At 34.5% G+C, this 17,393-nt stretch overlaps 1 protein-coding gene across 6 annotated transcripts in view; it reads right to left on the minus strand.

Annotated features, from left to right (window-relative positions):
- LOC145276873 (tyrosine-protein phosphatase non-receptor type 9-like) overlaps positions 1-17,393 on the minus strand; it is a 242,593-nt gene that overhangs the window by 24,790 nt on the left and 200,410 nt on the right. For all 6 annotated transcript variants that reach the window (XM_080128284.1, XM_080128281.1, XM_080128282.1 and 3 more), the window contains 2 exons: positions 15,721-16,358; positions 13,482-13,645 (listed from right to left, as the gene is read on the minus strand). In XM_080128284.1, coding sequence (XP_079984410.1) covers positions 13,482-13,645; positions 15,721-16,358 — 802 coding nt within the window. The remainder of the gene's footprint in view (positions 1-13,481; positions 13,646-15,720; positions 16,359-17,393) is intronic.

Genomic DNA, 17,393 nt, shown 5'->3' on the forward strand with positions numbered 1-17,393 from the left:
TTTAATAAAAAATTATAATTACATTAATATTATTATTTAGAAACCTATTCTTAACATAGGGAGGGGTTTTGTAACTATTTTGTACTTTCGTCTAACAATTTATTAAAAAAGGATATCGTAAAATTCGAATTTAACTTATTTACAAAAATAATGCTATGATTTTGTTTTATTTTGTTAAAAAATTATTTTTGTTTAATTTTAACTCCAGTCTCTTCACTTTTTTTTTTTATTAAAATAAAAATGCTTTTAAATGAATTAAAATACACAAACCACTTATACAGTTAAGTAAAAGAATAACTTATCTTGCCTATGATAACATTTATTGAGTTTGTTTTACAATCCACAGAGGTATGAAAAAGTGGTCAAAAAACAAATAACAAATAAATGTTACCAAAGGCAAAATAAGTTACTCTTCTACCTACCTCGATAGATTTTTGGTGTTGTAAATGTTCATTCTGTTCAAAAAACAAGTAGTGTCAAGTATTACATGAGAACAAGAAAAATGGCCGCGAAGTCTCTTGAAATCTTTGAAGTCTCAACAATGACTTAAAATAAAAACTTATACAAAATAGTGGTAGAAAATCACCCGATAAGTGTCACAGCAACTTAAAAATATTAAAATAAAACTTAATTATGCTAATTAGTTTAATGTTTAAAATTGCAATCTGTACAAAATTTCCTTTCATTTGATATGATTCAAGCCATATTTTGTTGATTTAAATTTCTCTACTCTTTCTAGTTTCTCTTTTTTATTTATTGGTGGGTGATTTTGAAGCAATCTTGGCGATTAATTTTATATTCTCAGTTCATATCTCCATCCTGAATAGCTTGGAGGCCTTATCAATTTCATAAGCGAGTTCAAAAATTCTTTGCTACTGGTCATTAGGGCAGGTCGATTTTGGAACCCCGGTGATGCACATATGATGATAGTTGGGGTTTGACATAAAAAATACCCACACAAAATATTTTTTTCAAAATCGTTATCTTCGCTTGAGGAAACGACTTTACAAGTTGAAAAATTGCAGCTATTAAATGTTTTTCGGTGAATTGTCAAGTACGTCACATCATCAAAATAATCTGCATCGTTAAGAAAATGGAATCATTATTTAGAATATGTTTTAAACTACATTTTAAATAAAATGAATGAGGATAAATAATATTAATTATAAATATTTATTGTAAAAGTGAAATTGTGTTTTTAAAATAATAGCGACTGAAATTTGTTTTTTCATTTCAGAAACTTTTTTTCACACGCTTGTTATTGCTATTGAAAATTGACGTTTGTTTATCTTTTAATTGAGATAATTTACAATTTTAGGCTAAAGACAAAATTATTTCGAAAGGAGAAACTAAAAAGGCTTGTTTAAAATATATATTATTATATTTCAAGCGTGTGCCGCGAATTTAAACGTATTTGTTTTATCTGCTGAAGAAATTTTTCCCGTTGTTGGTAAATTAACTTTTTACTTCTTGATATATCCTGCGGTGGGTGGCCGTAATAAAAGGATATTCAAGAAAGGTATTCCACAAGGAAAATAAATGGATAAAGAGGTTCTGAAGTTAATAAAGAAATCAAGAAGTTTATTGAGAATATTTACAGAGACAGCATGTTACGTTTTTAAGTGTTCCCGCCCAGGGAAGGCTCTCCCAACCGGTGACCGGTGATAACGTTCTTTCAATAAAAAGTTCCGGCAGTGAATTGCTCATCTCGCCATAACACCTCCCCCTAAGACAATTTCTCCCAAGAGAATTTGGCTTAATATCGTTTGCTTTGTGGCTTGGGGCTCAGCTGGTTAACTTTTCTTTTCACCCTTGTACTTTTTCTCCTCAATATCGTTTGAGTGGGTGGAGTTGGTGGAGAAGCTGGAACTCTCAAATCTGGAGTAAGTTCTGTTAAGGGTTGGGGAATATTAAAAGAATCATACAAAACCTCTAGGGGCAGGTCATTTTCTTCTGCCTGTTTGTAGTCATCAGTGTGTCGAGGTCTTAGCTGATTTATATGCCTGCGACAGTCGAATTTATTACTTCTTACAGAATATAGCATGTGTCCGATTCTTTTCATGATAATCCCCTCCTCCCAAAAATTTTTTCCACTCCTGTAATTCAGGAAGAATATTCTGTCACCAGGTTTGTAAAACCTTGTTGGAAAATTTTCTTTTGTTGTTGTTACTCTGGTTGCACTTGGTAAAATTCTGTCAAATACAGATCTGATTTTCCGTGCAAACATCAGTTCGGCTGGTGACGAACCGGTATCAGTGTTTGGGTTCGGAGTTATCCTGTACACCGATAAAAATTGTTCAAGACTCTTCTCGTCAGTGTTCATGCCTTGGTTTTTCTTCAAGGCTCTTTTGAATGTATCGACGAACCTCTCTGCTAGGCCATTTGACCCTAGGTGGTAGATTGCCGTTGTAAAATGTTCAATGGCTAGAGCCTTGCAGAATTCTTCAAATTCTTTGCTGGTAAATTGGGTGCCGTTGTCGCTGACAATAGTTTTAGGCACTCCAAAACGACTGAAGAGAACTCTTAGTGCATCTATTGTATTCATCGAAGTAGGGTGTTTGTATTTAAACACTTCTGGCCATTTTGTGAAACTGTCGACGACCACTAAGAAATAATGTCCATTTAAAGGACCTGCATAATCGATATGTAACTGAGTCCACGGTGTATCAGTCTTTGGCCACGGTTGTATCTGCACAGGTGGTGCCTTTGCTGCTAGCTGACACCCTCGACACTCTCTTACGAGTTTTTCAATGTCCTGGTCCATCCTAGGCTAATATGTATATCCACGCATTAAAGCTTTCATTCTCAACATGCCTGGATGACCACTATGAAATTCTTTTAAAATTCTTCTCTGAAGCGTAGTCGGTATGGCGACTCTGTCTGCGTACATAAAGGTTTGAGCACAAATGGAAAATGGTAAAATTTTAGAGTCTTTCTTTGATTTTCCACTTAGTTGCACCAACTTTTTCATTTTCACAATATAATCATCCTTTTCTGCTGCCTTATTTATTTCGTCTAGAGTCGCTGGTAACTCTCTGATTGTGTTGCACAGTAATCCGGAGAGTTCTTTTTCCTGTCAATGCAGCTATTACTGTGTCTTCCAAAGGTTCAGCACACGTTTGGATGAGCCTGGACAGTCCATCTGCATGTCCGATATTTTTCGATGAAATGTACTCCATTTTAAAGTTATAATTTAGTAGAATTATGCTCCATCGTTGGAGTCTGTTCGCAGTGTGCATAGGTATGCCTTTTTTAGAGCCAAAAATAGTCAATAAGGGTTTGTGGTCAGTTTGCAAAGTAAACATCCTTCCATGAATAAATCTATGGAATTTTTTAATGGCATAAATAATCGCCAAGCTTTCTTTTTCAATTTGAGAATAGTTTCTTTCAGCCGGCAAAAGTGATCTGGATGCATGGGCTATTGGCTTTGTTGATCCATCTTCAAGTTTATGGAGAAGAACTGCTCCTACTCCGTAGTCACTTGCATCTGATGCAACAATCAATTCTTTCTGTGGATCAAAATGTGCTAGAGCTAAATCTGATAGCAGGCATTTCTTAATATCTTCAAACGCATTTTGGCATTCTTTTGACCAAATCCACTTTTGTCCTTTTTTTAACAAATCATTCAATGGTGCTCTCAACTTATGCATGTTTGGAATATAAATAGCATAATATTGAGCCAAACCCAAAAAAGATTGTAACTAGGCAACATTATTGGGTGCTGGCATCCTCTTGATTGCTTCTGTTCTCTGAGGATCCGGTCTTCTGCCTTGGCTATCAATAATTTGACCCAGATATTTTATCTGTTTTAAAAAGAATTCACATTTTTCGGCACTTAACTTGAAACCAAATTCCTCAATTCTTTGGAAAACTGCTCTGATGTGTTCCTTATGTTTCTGTACATTTTTACTTTTGACAATGATGTCATCCAAATATGCGATTGCAACATCTAAATCAGCAAGCATCATATCCATTATTTGCTGAAATAGTGCTGGGGCCACTTTTAATCCCAAAGGAAGTCTTTTTAGTCGGAAAAGTCCTAGATGGGTATTGATACACAAATACTTAGAACATTTTTCACTGACTTTTACCTGAAGGTAAGCTTCCGATAAGTCGATTTTGGAGAAAATTCTACCTCCATTCAGCTTTGTAAAAATGTCTTCAGGAGATGGAAGTGGATAACTATGATCCATCAGACAGTCATTAAGGCCTGTAGAAAAATCGGCATATATCCGAATCTTCTTATTTTTCTTTTTAACATGCACAGTGGGGCTCGCCCACTCAGAATGGTCAACTTTTTCAACTACACCATTCTTCTGTAGTCTTTTTAGTTTAATTTCAATATCTTTTTTTGAAGAAAAAGGCACATTTCTTTTTGGCCTAAAAACAGGTTTCACATTCTGTTTTAATTCAAAATTTACTTCAGTTTTGGTGCACACTCCTAATCCCTCTGAAAAAACTTTGGGGAATTCACTTTTTAACACTGCCAGAAAATGGTCATTTTGTTTGGAATTTTTCTTTTCCAACGCTCTTACATTATTGCAAAATGAATTTATGGGTAGCTCCCATAAATCAAACAAAACAATCCAATCAATTCCAAAAAGGCAAGAATTTATTCCTGGAACAACGGAAAGGTTTGAGGAAAAAGTTTTCGATCCAAGCGAAACACTGCAATTAAATTCTCCCATGAATTTTAATCGCTCTCCGGAAACACCTTTTGCAATTTTTTGTGTTTTTCTCAGTTTTGGACCACCAATTCTCTTCCAGGTCACTTCGTCGATAATTGATATGTCTAAAAGTAGCTTCACTGAGTGACCATTTGTGTGTGAACGAATTTCCGTTTCCCTCCTTGTTTTATTTTTTCTTTGGACAAGACCACATTTACTTTTGGCTTCCATTTCCGTCTTTTGTCTTGCTTCGTTCGGCAGTGGGATGCCCGGTGTCCCACTAGGTCACATTTGGTACAACATTGGTCTTTATAAGGGCAGTTTTTTCTTAAGTGCGGACCCGCACAACTCCAACATTCAAAACTTTTCCCTTTGTCTTTTGGAAATGTCTTCTGTTTTACTACCTGGACTTGGGATGTGACTTTTCCCTCTATCCTCGTAGTGTCCCTTTTTACATTTATCAATTTTTGACATTCTTCTGTCACTTTTTGCAAGTTCATTTCCGGGTCTTGTTCCATGATTGATAATATCCTTGACCTTAAATCCTTGTCAGTGCTGTCAGTCCCTGGACAAATATGTAGCACTTAAACATGTCCACTGATAAATCCTTTAATTACAACAGTTCTGGGCGTTGACTTTGCCCACATATGTGACAATGTCATCAGTTTCGTCTTTTGACATATTTAAACACCTATACCGTGTATGAAAAAGACTATCTCTTTCACCGAATATAACACACAAAATTTTCACTGTTTCAGAAAAAGAGATCTCTTCCGGTTTTTTAGGCAATATCAAATTCGTGAATTTAGTATTTTCTTCTGTGCCCATTTTTTTGAGTAATAGTGTTATTTTTTCCTCATCCGACTACTTCTCACATCGTTTTGTAAATATCGTTTCAAACCTACGATAATAGGCTGGAAAAGTGTCACCTTTTTCTGGGTCATATTTAAAATCTGAAAGTGAGTTCGCTATACCCTCAGCTGAAAAAAATCTGGATGCACCTTCCTTAGATTTTTCTGACAAAATTGTTTCACAAAATAAGCAATTATCCGTCGTTTGTTGTATTACAAGAGTTTCGAAACGTTCTTAGCATTTATTTTTGAAAATCCATTTGGGCTTTTTGTTGAGCGATTAAACTCTCAGTTAACATTTTCGTCAACGTCGCTATTTGTTCCGATGTCATTTTCTTTTTAAATGTATCAATAGCAAGTTAACGTATACCACAGAGAAGAAAAAAAAATATTGTTCAAAAACAAGATGCTTATTTTCACAGAAAATTGTCAACACATAGGAAAGTTCCGAAAAAAAAATCACTGTTAAAATAACACTTGACAAAATTTCAAGAGACTCTTTTATCATCTACTTCAGCAGACACACGTAAACTTCTTTTAAAAATTTTCTTTATTAAATAAGCACAGATTCATTATTGTTCATTTGTTGGTTTTTTATTGTATTAACCAAATACAAAAAACACGTAAAAATATCTCTCATGAAGAAAGTCACAATTTACACACACGTTATATAACATCAACTCTTTGGGAGTTTAAAAAGAGAAAAACGGAGTTTAACTCGTCAATAATATAAAAATTACTTTTTACTTGCGTAAATTTGTGGCAGACACCAGTCTTTCGCTATCTAAGAAGCTTTTTCTTCAATTAAAAATGAACTTTGTGCACAACAATTTTCAGAATGTTCTCGGTTACCACGTGTTTTTTTTTGTTTGTTTGTTTTTTTAGATGAATTTACAGTTCGTATCTCATCTTCATTGCCAGTTGATATATTCCACTAGGAAAATAAATGGATAAAGCGGTTCTGAAGTAATAAAGAAATAGAGAAGTTTATTGAGAATATTTACAGAGACAGCATGTTACGTTTTTAAGTATTCCCGCCCAGGGAAGGCTCTCCCAACCGGTGATAACGTTCTTTCGATAAAAAGTTCCGGCAGTGAATTGCTCATCTCGCCATAACACTTCTTTAATTTGTTTTTCGATTTCACATCGAATTCTATTTGAAGGTTTTATTAAAAATGCGGTAATATTCCAGTTTTATATTAAGAAAAAAAATGGCCCATACGATTTTAGGTACTTGTGCATTTTTGGTACCGTGCTGAAATAACGTTAATATTTTGAAAGCCATTCTTAACATGGGGAGGGGACGGTGTTTTATAACTATCCTGTGCTTCCACCTAACAATTTAATATATATATATAAAGATAGCGTGGAACTTGAATTTAACCAAAAAAAAATGTTTAAAAATAGCACAGTACTAAAAATGTATGAACACCCAATTTTCTTTTACATATTCTTTACGAAACATAACCAGGTAAATTTTCAAGTTTTTCTACTTAATAAAAAATTAATTTGCAGAAAATTAGTGTCAAATTTTTTATGTCTTTTACTTTTAGGGAATAATTGTTTTTAAGCAGTATTTTTCGAAGTTTTAAAATTAGATAACATACAAAGGTTAATACGAGTAGATAAGGTTTTTTGGTACTCGTGCATGAATGTTATTGTGCTGAAATGACTTTATTATTTAGAAAGCCATTATTAACATAGGGGGAGGGGAGGGTGTGTTGTAACCATTTTGTACTTTCACCTAACAATTTAATAAACAAATATCGTAAAAATTAAATTTAACTTGAAAATACCATTAAAAATAGCATGGTAACATATATGCACAAGCACCGGTTTTTCAAACTCTAAACACTCGTTTAAAATGGTATGGCTACAGCAAAAATGAATCACTTTATGGATAAATTCATGTTATAGGAGGAGCTAAAGTCTGTTAAAAAATGTCTAAACTAAACACTACTATGATCTGGTTTGGTCTGGTCCTGTCTCATCAATACATCTAATTCAACTCTACAAAGTTTTTCATTACTTCTTATCATAACTAGAACTTATTTTTTTACATATGAAACTGGAATATAACCTAAAACAGTTTCCTTCAGTTATCATCCATTTATTCATTTTACTTTTCAGATTTAAAATGTCAGTAAAAGCATGACGTTCGGTTTTAACCCATGGTTCACAAAGATTTGCTGGTCCACCTTGTCGTTTGGATGAAACAGCACTCCCAACTTTACGACAAGTCATCCAGTTTAGTTATTTCCTCGAAAACAGTTATCCTAACTTAAAATATAATCAGATCTCTAAGTTAATTGCCAAGGAAATAATTAGTATTTGGCAAGTAGTCAATCCACAACTGCCCTTGTTAAGGGAACGTTATATAGGACAGAAGATCAATATATTTTGCTATAAGAACTATGGCTGACTGGGATAGCTTCCGTACATTCATATCTGATCTCCCTCTCCATTCCATATTTAAAAAGGAAGTGTCTTCTATAGTATCAGATCTGACCGAATGGTTAATTGTAGGCATAGACCAATTCATACCATCTAAAAAATTCCAACAAAAACCTAACAGCCAGCCATGGTTCTCCCCAGAATGTGCTGCTGCTATCGCGCACAGAAATCACTTTTTCCATAGCTACCAACGTAATAGATGCACTGAGACTAAAGCTGCTTTCGGGACTGCCAGCAACCACTGTAAAAGAGTAATAAAAAATGCAAGAGAGCTATATGCCCAGTCTGTTAAATCCAAGGTAGCTGATCAGCAGCTTGGTTCCCACCAATTTTGGCAAATAACAAATAGGATCCTGAACAGAAGTGTGCGTTCTATCCCAACCATTATAAATAAACCAGAGGTCATCTCGTCAGCATCAGACAAAACCAAACTATTTGCAAAGAACTTTGCAGCTAATTCTACCCTGTGCGACGAAGGCCATCAACTCTCCATATTTCCTCCTATAACACAGAACACGCTATGCAACATACAAATATCCGTGCATGAGGTCGCCGAGCTAATCAAGAACCTTGATTCCAGTAAAGCAACTGGCCCTGACGGCATCCCAATTATAGTGTTAAAAAAGCTTCAACCAGAACTTGCTCCCATACTTACAAAACTGTTTAAGCGCTGCCTTAAGGAGAAGTGCTTTCCGACTCCCTGGAAGACCTCATCAGTTTGCCCTGTATTTAAGAATTCAGGTGATAAGTCATCTCCCTCTCAGTACAGACCAATAAGTCTCCTGTGTGTTATGAGTAAGTTGCTGGAATCCATATTAAATAGAGAAATAGTCAACCACCCCAACAGAAACAACCTTCTTAGTGACACACAATATGGTTTCCGCTCTGCAAGATCTACCGCAGATGTGCTGACGGTTATATCTCACAGGATTAGTGAATCTCTTGACAAAGGCTTCCTTTCTAGGGCAATTGCTCTTGACATATCAAAAGCCCTCGACAAGGTATGGCATAAGGGTCTACTTCACAAGATTTCCAGCTATGGTATAACTGGAAATGTTTTCTCAATCATTAAATTATTTCTCTCCGATAGGCTCATAAGAGTAGTGGTAGATGGACAAAAATCGGAGGCCTGCAATATAAATGCTGGAGTCCCTCAGGGGTCAATCCTGGGCCCAACTCTCTTCCTGATCTACATCAATGACCTCCCCAAACACATACTTAAATCATTTGTTGACATTTATGCTGATGACACGACCATCTACGGCAACGCGTCAAAGGCTGTAAATGACAAAGTTCTCTCTGATTCTCTCTCCTCTGATCTCGAGTGCGTGGTTCAGTGGGGGAAGACGTGGCTGGTTACCTTTAATGCATCTAAAACCAAACTCCTATTCGTACATCATCAATGCTCTGATCCCCATCTGGCATCAATTGGGATGGATGGCTCTCGTCTGAGAGAAGCCCCGTGTTTTGACAAGCTTCTGGGTTTGACCTTTACTCCTGATCTGAAATGGAACACGTACATCAAGTCTGTTGCCAAGGTCGCTGGAAAGATGGTGGGATGATATTCTCTCTGATTCTCTCTCCTCTGATCTTGAGCGAGTGGTACAGTGGGGAAAGAGGTGGCTGGTTACCTTTAATGCATCTTAGACCAAGCTCCTATCTCTACATCATAAACGCTCTGATCCCCATCTGGCATCAATTGAAATGGATGGCTCTCGTCTAAGGGAGGCCCCAGGATTTGATAAGCTCCTGGGTTTGACCTTTACACCTGATCTTAAATGGAACACATACATCAAGTCTGTTGCCAAGGTCGCTGGAAAGATGGTGGGATCCTTCTACTGCTCCAGAAGATCTCACTACTGATGCAATTCTCTATCTATATAAAAGCCAAGTATGTCCAAGGATGGAATACTGCTGCCATATCTGGGCAGGAGCTGCTAAAAACAGCCTATCATGCCTTGACAGAGTACAAAATAGACTTCGTGGCTTAGTGGGGGATGCCCTTTTCTCTACCCTGCAAACTCTCTCCCACAGAAGAGACATTGCGAGCATATCCTTGTTTTATCGTTATTTCCATGGCAGATGCTCGTCTGAACTCCAATCTCTGGTCCCCCCTCACCAATCTTTCACAAAAAACACCCGTCTAGCTGAATCCACTGTGAAAAATTTCCCCCACTCTTTATCTGTGCCTAAATCAAAACGTGGATTACATGAACAAAGCTTCTTTCTTAGAACTGCACACCTGTGGAACTCTGTTCCGTCTGCCTGCTTCCCACCTGACTACAACTTGGATGTGTTCAAATCCAACGTTAACAAATTCCTAATGAACCGCCCCCTTAAGTAAACACTTCATCAAATCTCCACACTCATGTAATGTACTTGCAATAACCCTTATCCCTGAGTGGTTTCCGGACCTTGATAAGTGGTGACATCTGTGTAAAAAAAAAAAAAAAAAAAAAAAAAAAGGCCAAACTGATTGACAGGAAATCTCTTTCAGCAACCAAAGTGAAAAAAATGAAGGACCAGCTAGACAGACTGTTTGATATATCTTCTTGTAGCTGTAAACTTCCTGTCTTGAGATGTGATGACTTTGCAGTAAAGTGCAAGACAGAAAATTGTCAAACAAGGCACATAATCTGCACTTGTCCTCCTAACAAGGAGGTAAAATTAATTCTATAGATTCACCTGCAATTATGTTCCTTTTTTGTGGAAAATAAAATAATATTTGTATTTATTATTTATTCTGAATCTATTATTAAACATGCACATTTTGCAATTTTCAGGTTCCACTAGAGGACAGAGCATACTTAAAAGACCAGAGAGAAAAAAGGGCCAAAAGGTCATTATCAACTGGGACCTATCGATAAAGATGCTATCAAAATATAGCAAAAGCAAAAGTCTGCTAAAGTGGGTAAACTGGAGAGGCAGAACGAAAGACAGGAACAAGTTTCCACAAATATTTCGATACAGTCATCTTCTAGTGAAGGAACAACAGATGACAGTTTTGATCCAGGAAGACAGCTAAAGGGACCTTACAGCCTTTTAAAAATCCCAAGATATTCTATGGAAGTTATCAGAGGTGATGTAGCTTCCAATCTTGGTGCATGTCTAGCTAATGCCTTTCTGCTGGACCTTAAACATATGGGCCTTCGTCACCCAAAATTAAATTTGAAGGACATTAGTTTAGATAAATCCAAAATTGATAGAGAAAAAGCTAGAATAAAACTATCCAGTAATTTGCAGCATGTCCATCAAAATGAAAATCTACTTTGTGTTGGAATTGATTGTAGAATTGATGAGAAACACTTTACAATACAAAGAAGTTGTGGATGAAAATGGTAAGAAAAAGATAGTGAAAAATAAAGGAGCAGAACGCCACTTAACTTTCACCAGAGAAACAGGAACGGAGAGCAAATATCTTACCCATAGAGTGATACCGAATCTGGGGGCAACTCGTGTTCTCTTAGCTGAAGATGTTGCTGCAGTTTTAACAGAATATAACAGTGTGGATACTGTTAAGGCAATTTTGGTTGATAATACCAGTACAAACACTGGCTGTGAAGCAGGACTTATTACAGCTCTTGAAAAAAAATTACATACTATTGGCTGTTCACTTCATCAAGATGAACTGCCATTTTAGAGCAATTTTTAAATCAATTGATGGAACAACAAGACGCCCAACAACATTTACTGGTCCTTTGGGGAAACTTTATATCAATAATTATCAAGATTTTCCTCAAGTAGAATTTCAAAAAATTAATGGCCCTCTAGAACATCATCCTCTGACAGCAGAAGTAAGAGGAGACCAGAGGCTATTTTTGGAGTATGCTGTTGGCATTTTCCAAGGAGAAGTTAATCCAAGATATGCAGCTTGGAAAATTGGGCCCATGAATCAAGCAAGATGGCTAACATTAGTTATAAGGTTAATGTGTTTATGGACCAGAGGTGTCTACCCTCAAACACTCCATGATAAATTAAACATTCTGGTCAAATTTATCATCCAAGTGTATGCAGTTAGTTGATTCGAGATCAAAACTGACAATAATTTTTTTAACCAACAACAGTATATTTTTAATATGATTCAGAGGACAAAACAACAATCAACTGAAATTCAAAATAATGTTTTTAACAGTTTAAAATATAGTAATTTTGCCCTACTTCCGGAAAATATGATAATTTTGATGATAAATTCAGATGAATTGGAAGTGAGAGAATATTTGATTGATCTTTCTCAAACTGGAGTTTGTGAATCTGCACTTACAGAATGTTTTACAAGTGAAGAACTTGTAAAATCGTCTATGACAGGAACAAAACTAAAATTTCCTAAATTACTTGCCCACTCACAAGGAGTGGAAAGAGCTGTGAAATTAACAACAGAAGCTTCACAAGGACAGGAAGACATCGACACATAATTACAAAATCATTGTGCCACCAAATTAGACCTTCATTTTCCTCAAAAGGAAATTACACAGAGCAATTTAGTTCTATTATAACATAGTTCTTATTATTATGTTTAATAAAAAATTAAAATACATGGTTCTCTAACTTGTATCAAGTTGTTATGTGTAGTACATCTTCGCATATCTTTTTGAATTATGAAATTTAAAAGACTTAGTCACTAATTAGCCTTTTCTTACAATTTTTGTTTAATCAATGCAGTAAAAGTTGAGATATTTTGTTAATTGTGATTCATAATTAAAATTACAATTCATGTATTTACTTTTCTTTCAAAGTATTTTATCTAAATATATCAATTTTAATTGAGTATTTTATAAAAATAGTAGAAATTCAAAGTCAGTTTTGTGTAAAATGCTATGAACATTAAGGATTTCTCAACATTTTCCATCATGACTTTTAAAATTAAATGCTCAATTTTCCTTTCAAGATAGGAATCTAATTTTTGGTATGTGTTTTTTTTTTACATCAAACCCCAACTATCATCACCAGTGCCTTGATTTTCTGAAAAAAGTTGCAAATCAACCTGCCCTACTGGTCATGACATTAATATCGTTTGCAAAGCAATTGTCAGTTTTTATATTCTTTGATACTAATGTTTCCTTTATGCGTTTGAACAAAACTTTAAAATCTAAACAACAAAGTATTATATTGTATTATTTATTTAGATTATTAATGACAATTTAACTATCTACTTCAATACAACATACCAATATTTCTTTAAAAAATTCTAGTTTAAATGCTAAAATCTCAACATGAAAGTAAATACACAAGTTACTTTATTTGATGAGTTAAAATATGTTTTTAAGTTTTTATTTTAAATATTGAATTATTACATAACATAAAAACCTGATAGAATTTGTATGTTCACCATTACATTTTTTTTTCAGATTACAACAGATAATTTGTAATGTTCTATGTATTTGTACAAAAATATCTAAGACATGGATTTAACAAGATTACTGAGGATAATTCTTTTGCTGAGAATAATTGTAATTGTTTTTAAAATTAAACATTTCTTTTTAAAGTCATAATAATATCATATGTTTCTTACCTTGTGTGGTTATGTAAGCATTTTTTTGCTTATAACCATCAACAAAGTTAGCATTTATGTAATCGTGACTTGGATCACCTTCTAACGATGATGATAACACAACTCTGGAATGATCGTAGCACAACACATCGAGATAACGATTCTTTGGAAGATTGTATTTGGCTCTGAAAAATAATACATTAAAAAATTCTCATGAGAAATTATATGTTTAAAAAAAAACTTGTTAACATGTCTGAAATATTTTAACATTGACAAAAACATGAAAGAATAATAAGGATTTCAGCACAAATGTGTATTACAAATTTGTGAAAGAAAAAGTTCGATACAGATGATTTATTTCAATGAATTGTTAGTAACATAATAGTAAAAATTAATTTGTGTAGTAAATAATTAGAATACTTGGAAAAATGCTTGATCCTTGAAATATTACTTTGTCAATGGGAAATTAGTGACAATAGAGATGACAAAACAAATAACACAACCAAGAATTGCATTACACACATTTGAATTAAAGTTTTTTTGTTTTTTTTAATGACAAATTTACAGGTGTAAAGAATGAAATTTATTCACATATATACTGAAATGGCATCAATTTTTCCAAATTATTTTTGTGCTTAATTTTAGAAAACAAAATTAGGAGAAAGGCAATTGACAAGTTTGAGGGAAGGAACATGTCAAGTTTACTTTGATTATTCATCAAAGACATTAACCCCAAAATTGTTTAAGATCCACCAACTCATATTGCAAAATTAAATTTTTCAGCTTAAAAAAACCCCACAAACTCTCATCTATCCTATTAGTAATGGGCAAAGACAAACAGAAAGAAATATTTTTTGTGTTTTACTTGAATCAAATAAATGTTTTAAATAACATAGAAATGAATCATTTTGAAAGTGAATGTTTCGCAAATCTATTAAAAGTAAAATAAATCTTTACCATTGCTAGAAAACAGGAGTTTGTATAAATATACAAGCATGAAAAATAATTACATTTAGAGAATGAAAATCAAATAATCCTAAATATAATTTCTTAAAGATTATTTTAAATTCCTTAAACTTTAAATCAAAGCTGAAATGGCAGAGCCTAAGCTACAGGGTGTTTCTAGTAAGTTTGATACCCTTTCTTTTCAGATCCATTCAAAGTATTTAATAGTTAGCGACGACGATGGATGGAAAACACCAGAATATTGAAAACGTATAATCTCCATCATAATCAGTTGTGCTCAATTCGAAACATCGAAAATCTTAGCTGTGCTAAGTTGTGCTCAATTCGAAACATCGGAAATCTTAGTGCACCTTGTACATCTTGAAGTCTGTGAGATGTGAGCTGAAGATTTGCGACGTAGCTGCAAGGGTTAACAAAAAGGATCATATCACATTCAGAATGTATCCACACAATGAAATTCATTGAGACAACACAAAAAAGATGCAGCAAAATCCAGGCCTTGGTGAGAGAGATGGACATCAGAGTGACATAAAAAGTTCATACAAAGTCCTGCACATCATGAAGACCAATTCCTCAAACTGTGATGATCTTTGGACATTTTTCAGTGAAGGTCATGTTATGCCACTCCGCATTTTTGAAAAGGGACTCAGACTCAATTCAGATGCTTGCTGACCACGACAGTGAGAGGGTAACTGTGAAAAAGCCATATGTATGGCCATAGGACTCGGTTTCATATTACATGTCTGGAATAAATCTGGAGTAGCTGTCTGAGAACTTCCATAACTTCATCATTTTCGGTCTAACTCATCCAACTATATCCCAAGGACAATCATGCTGCAATATATAAGATGAACTGATTGTCAAAATCAAACTCGTATTCAGACGTCTTTTGAAGGACACTATGAAAGTTGTATACTTCAGGTTCAAGTCTCACCTAGAGACCATGGTGGAGGCTCAGGGTGGTTTCTTCAAGTGATCTGTATTCGACAAAAGATGCACTTGGAATTTTGAGAATACAGCAATTACTGACCAAGATATGACATTTTTTTCCTTTCCAAAAAGTATCAAGTTTATCCCAAACACTTTCTCACTACAATCAATATAAAGTTTAATTCAAAATAAAATTAAATTTTGATAAAATATAACACATTTGATTTTTGCTAATAAACAATTGATTTAGAAATGATCCAATTCTTCGTTAGTTCTTTGCTTTTAGATAAAAATTAGCAAAATAATTTTTTTCTTGAAAGATCTTGAAAAAAAAAATGTGTTATGCATATGAAAGGATACTGACCTTGAAACATGGAAATTGCCAGTTGGTGATTCCGATCTGATACTGAGATATTCTTGCTGAAGGCCTTTTTTTCGTAGAGTCCTAACACGTTCAGCTAAAGCTTCTATACCCATGCCATTATCAGTGGGCATGTGCAAGCTCTCCTCATAAATTTGAGGCTTGCGTTTGCAGGGAAGATTTGGGTCATTGATCTCAGATTGATTTTTATCACAGTCTGATGATCGTTTTCGTGTATCAGAAGATCGAAAATCTGTCTGCTGCACTTTCTCAGATGTTTCTTTTTCAACAATCACTTCTTTCTCCTTTTTTGCTCTATCTTCTGCCTCTTTTTCCTTGTCTTCATTATTGTATTTCTCACAAACTGTTTCTTTAGATTCCTCTGAGTCAAGATCACTTATAAAGATTTGGTGCTCAGTATCTGTTGAAGCACCTGACTGAATTACTTCTTTTGACTCTGTCCCCTGCTGGGGTAGACGACTAATAAAGTAAGAAGACATGTCTGGATTTTGATTTGTAGCTACTTGGAAACAAATTCTTAACCAACCAGTATGATTTGGCACTAAATGACCTCCGAGTTGTTTAGGAATAGAATCTCGAGGAATATGGATAGGCAGCTCAGTAAGGTTTACTGTAAATACCTGGAAAATATCATTTTCGCATGAAAATTAGACAGAACAATTATTTCATAAAATCATCAAAATGGCGGCAAATATTTAAGCATTACTTTTTAAGAGTTCTATGAAAAGTAATAAAAATTTAACTATGGTTACATGGAGAAAAAAATGTACAAATTTTGTTTCCAATGAAATTTTATTACAAAATGAGCCACTTAAACTAATCTTCAATCAATGAAGGGAATAATAAGTTGAACTCTAGCAAATGCATTCAGTGTTTTGAATTCATATTTAATGACTGGGGATATTTTATATTAATGCATTTTAGATTTCCTTTGAATAAAAAATAAATGTGTACACTTATTTAGTCATTTAGATGAGATGTTGAACATTTAAATATTATTAGAAATGTCCAAATTTCTTTTGAATTCTTTATTTGTAAAGGAAACAAAGTCTTGAAATTTCAAATTAGTAATTCAATTTATAAGTAATTAAATAAGTAAAAATAGAATAACAGAAAAGAAAAAAAAATTTCAGAAAATGCTCCTTTTTTTCCTCCCAAATAACCAAACAGTATTTTTTTGGTATATACAACTAGCGGGGGGTACCTGGCGTTGCCCGAGTGTTTGGAGGCGTGTGTGGTTTTGAGTAAATCAAAACTTCGGAGGGGGGGGGGGGGGGGGGGTAAAATAAAAATAAAAAGTTTTGGTAGGGTAAGTGAGGATTGAACCCGAACCCATGAGGCAAAATTGGAAATTAAAGTGTGAAAAAAAAAAAAATGGTGACGTTAACCACTGGGCCACCGCGACATACAATCGAAACACGTTTGAATTTATTTATTTAAGTATTAAAAACAGAATTGACACGTGGCCGCAATAAAAGTTAACTCTGCTGCTCCTATTTGACCTCATTAACCTGCAGGGCAGCGTTTGGGTTTGTTTAACCAATTCGCCAAGATGTTGGGGAGGGGGAAACCAGCTCCTCATTGACCAGATTGAATAGCAATTGTCTGATATAAGGAGTTTGGCCCTACATTGATCAAAGCTGATTGCTCCTGGA

Source organism: Euprymna scolopes, chromosome 5 (genome assembly GCF_053919585.1).
Source record: "Euprymna scolopes isolate OS-2025 chromosome 5, ASM5391958v1, whole genome shotgun sequence".
NCBI classification, from domain to species: domain Eukaryota; kingdom Metazoa; phylum Mollusca; class Cephalopoda; order Sepiida; family Sepiolidae; genus Euprymna; species Euprymna scolopes.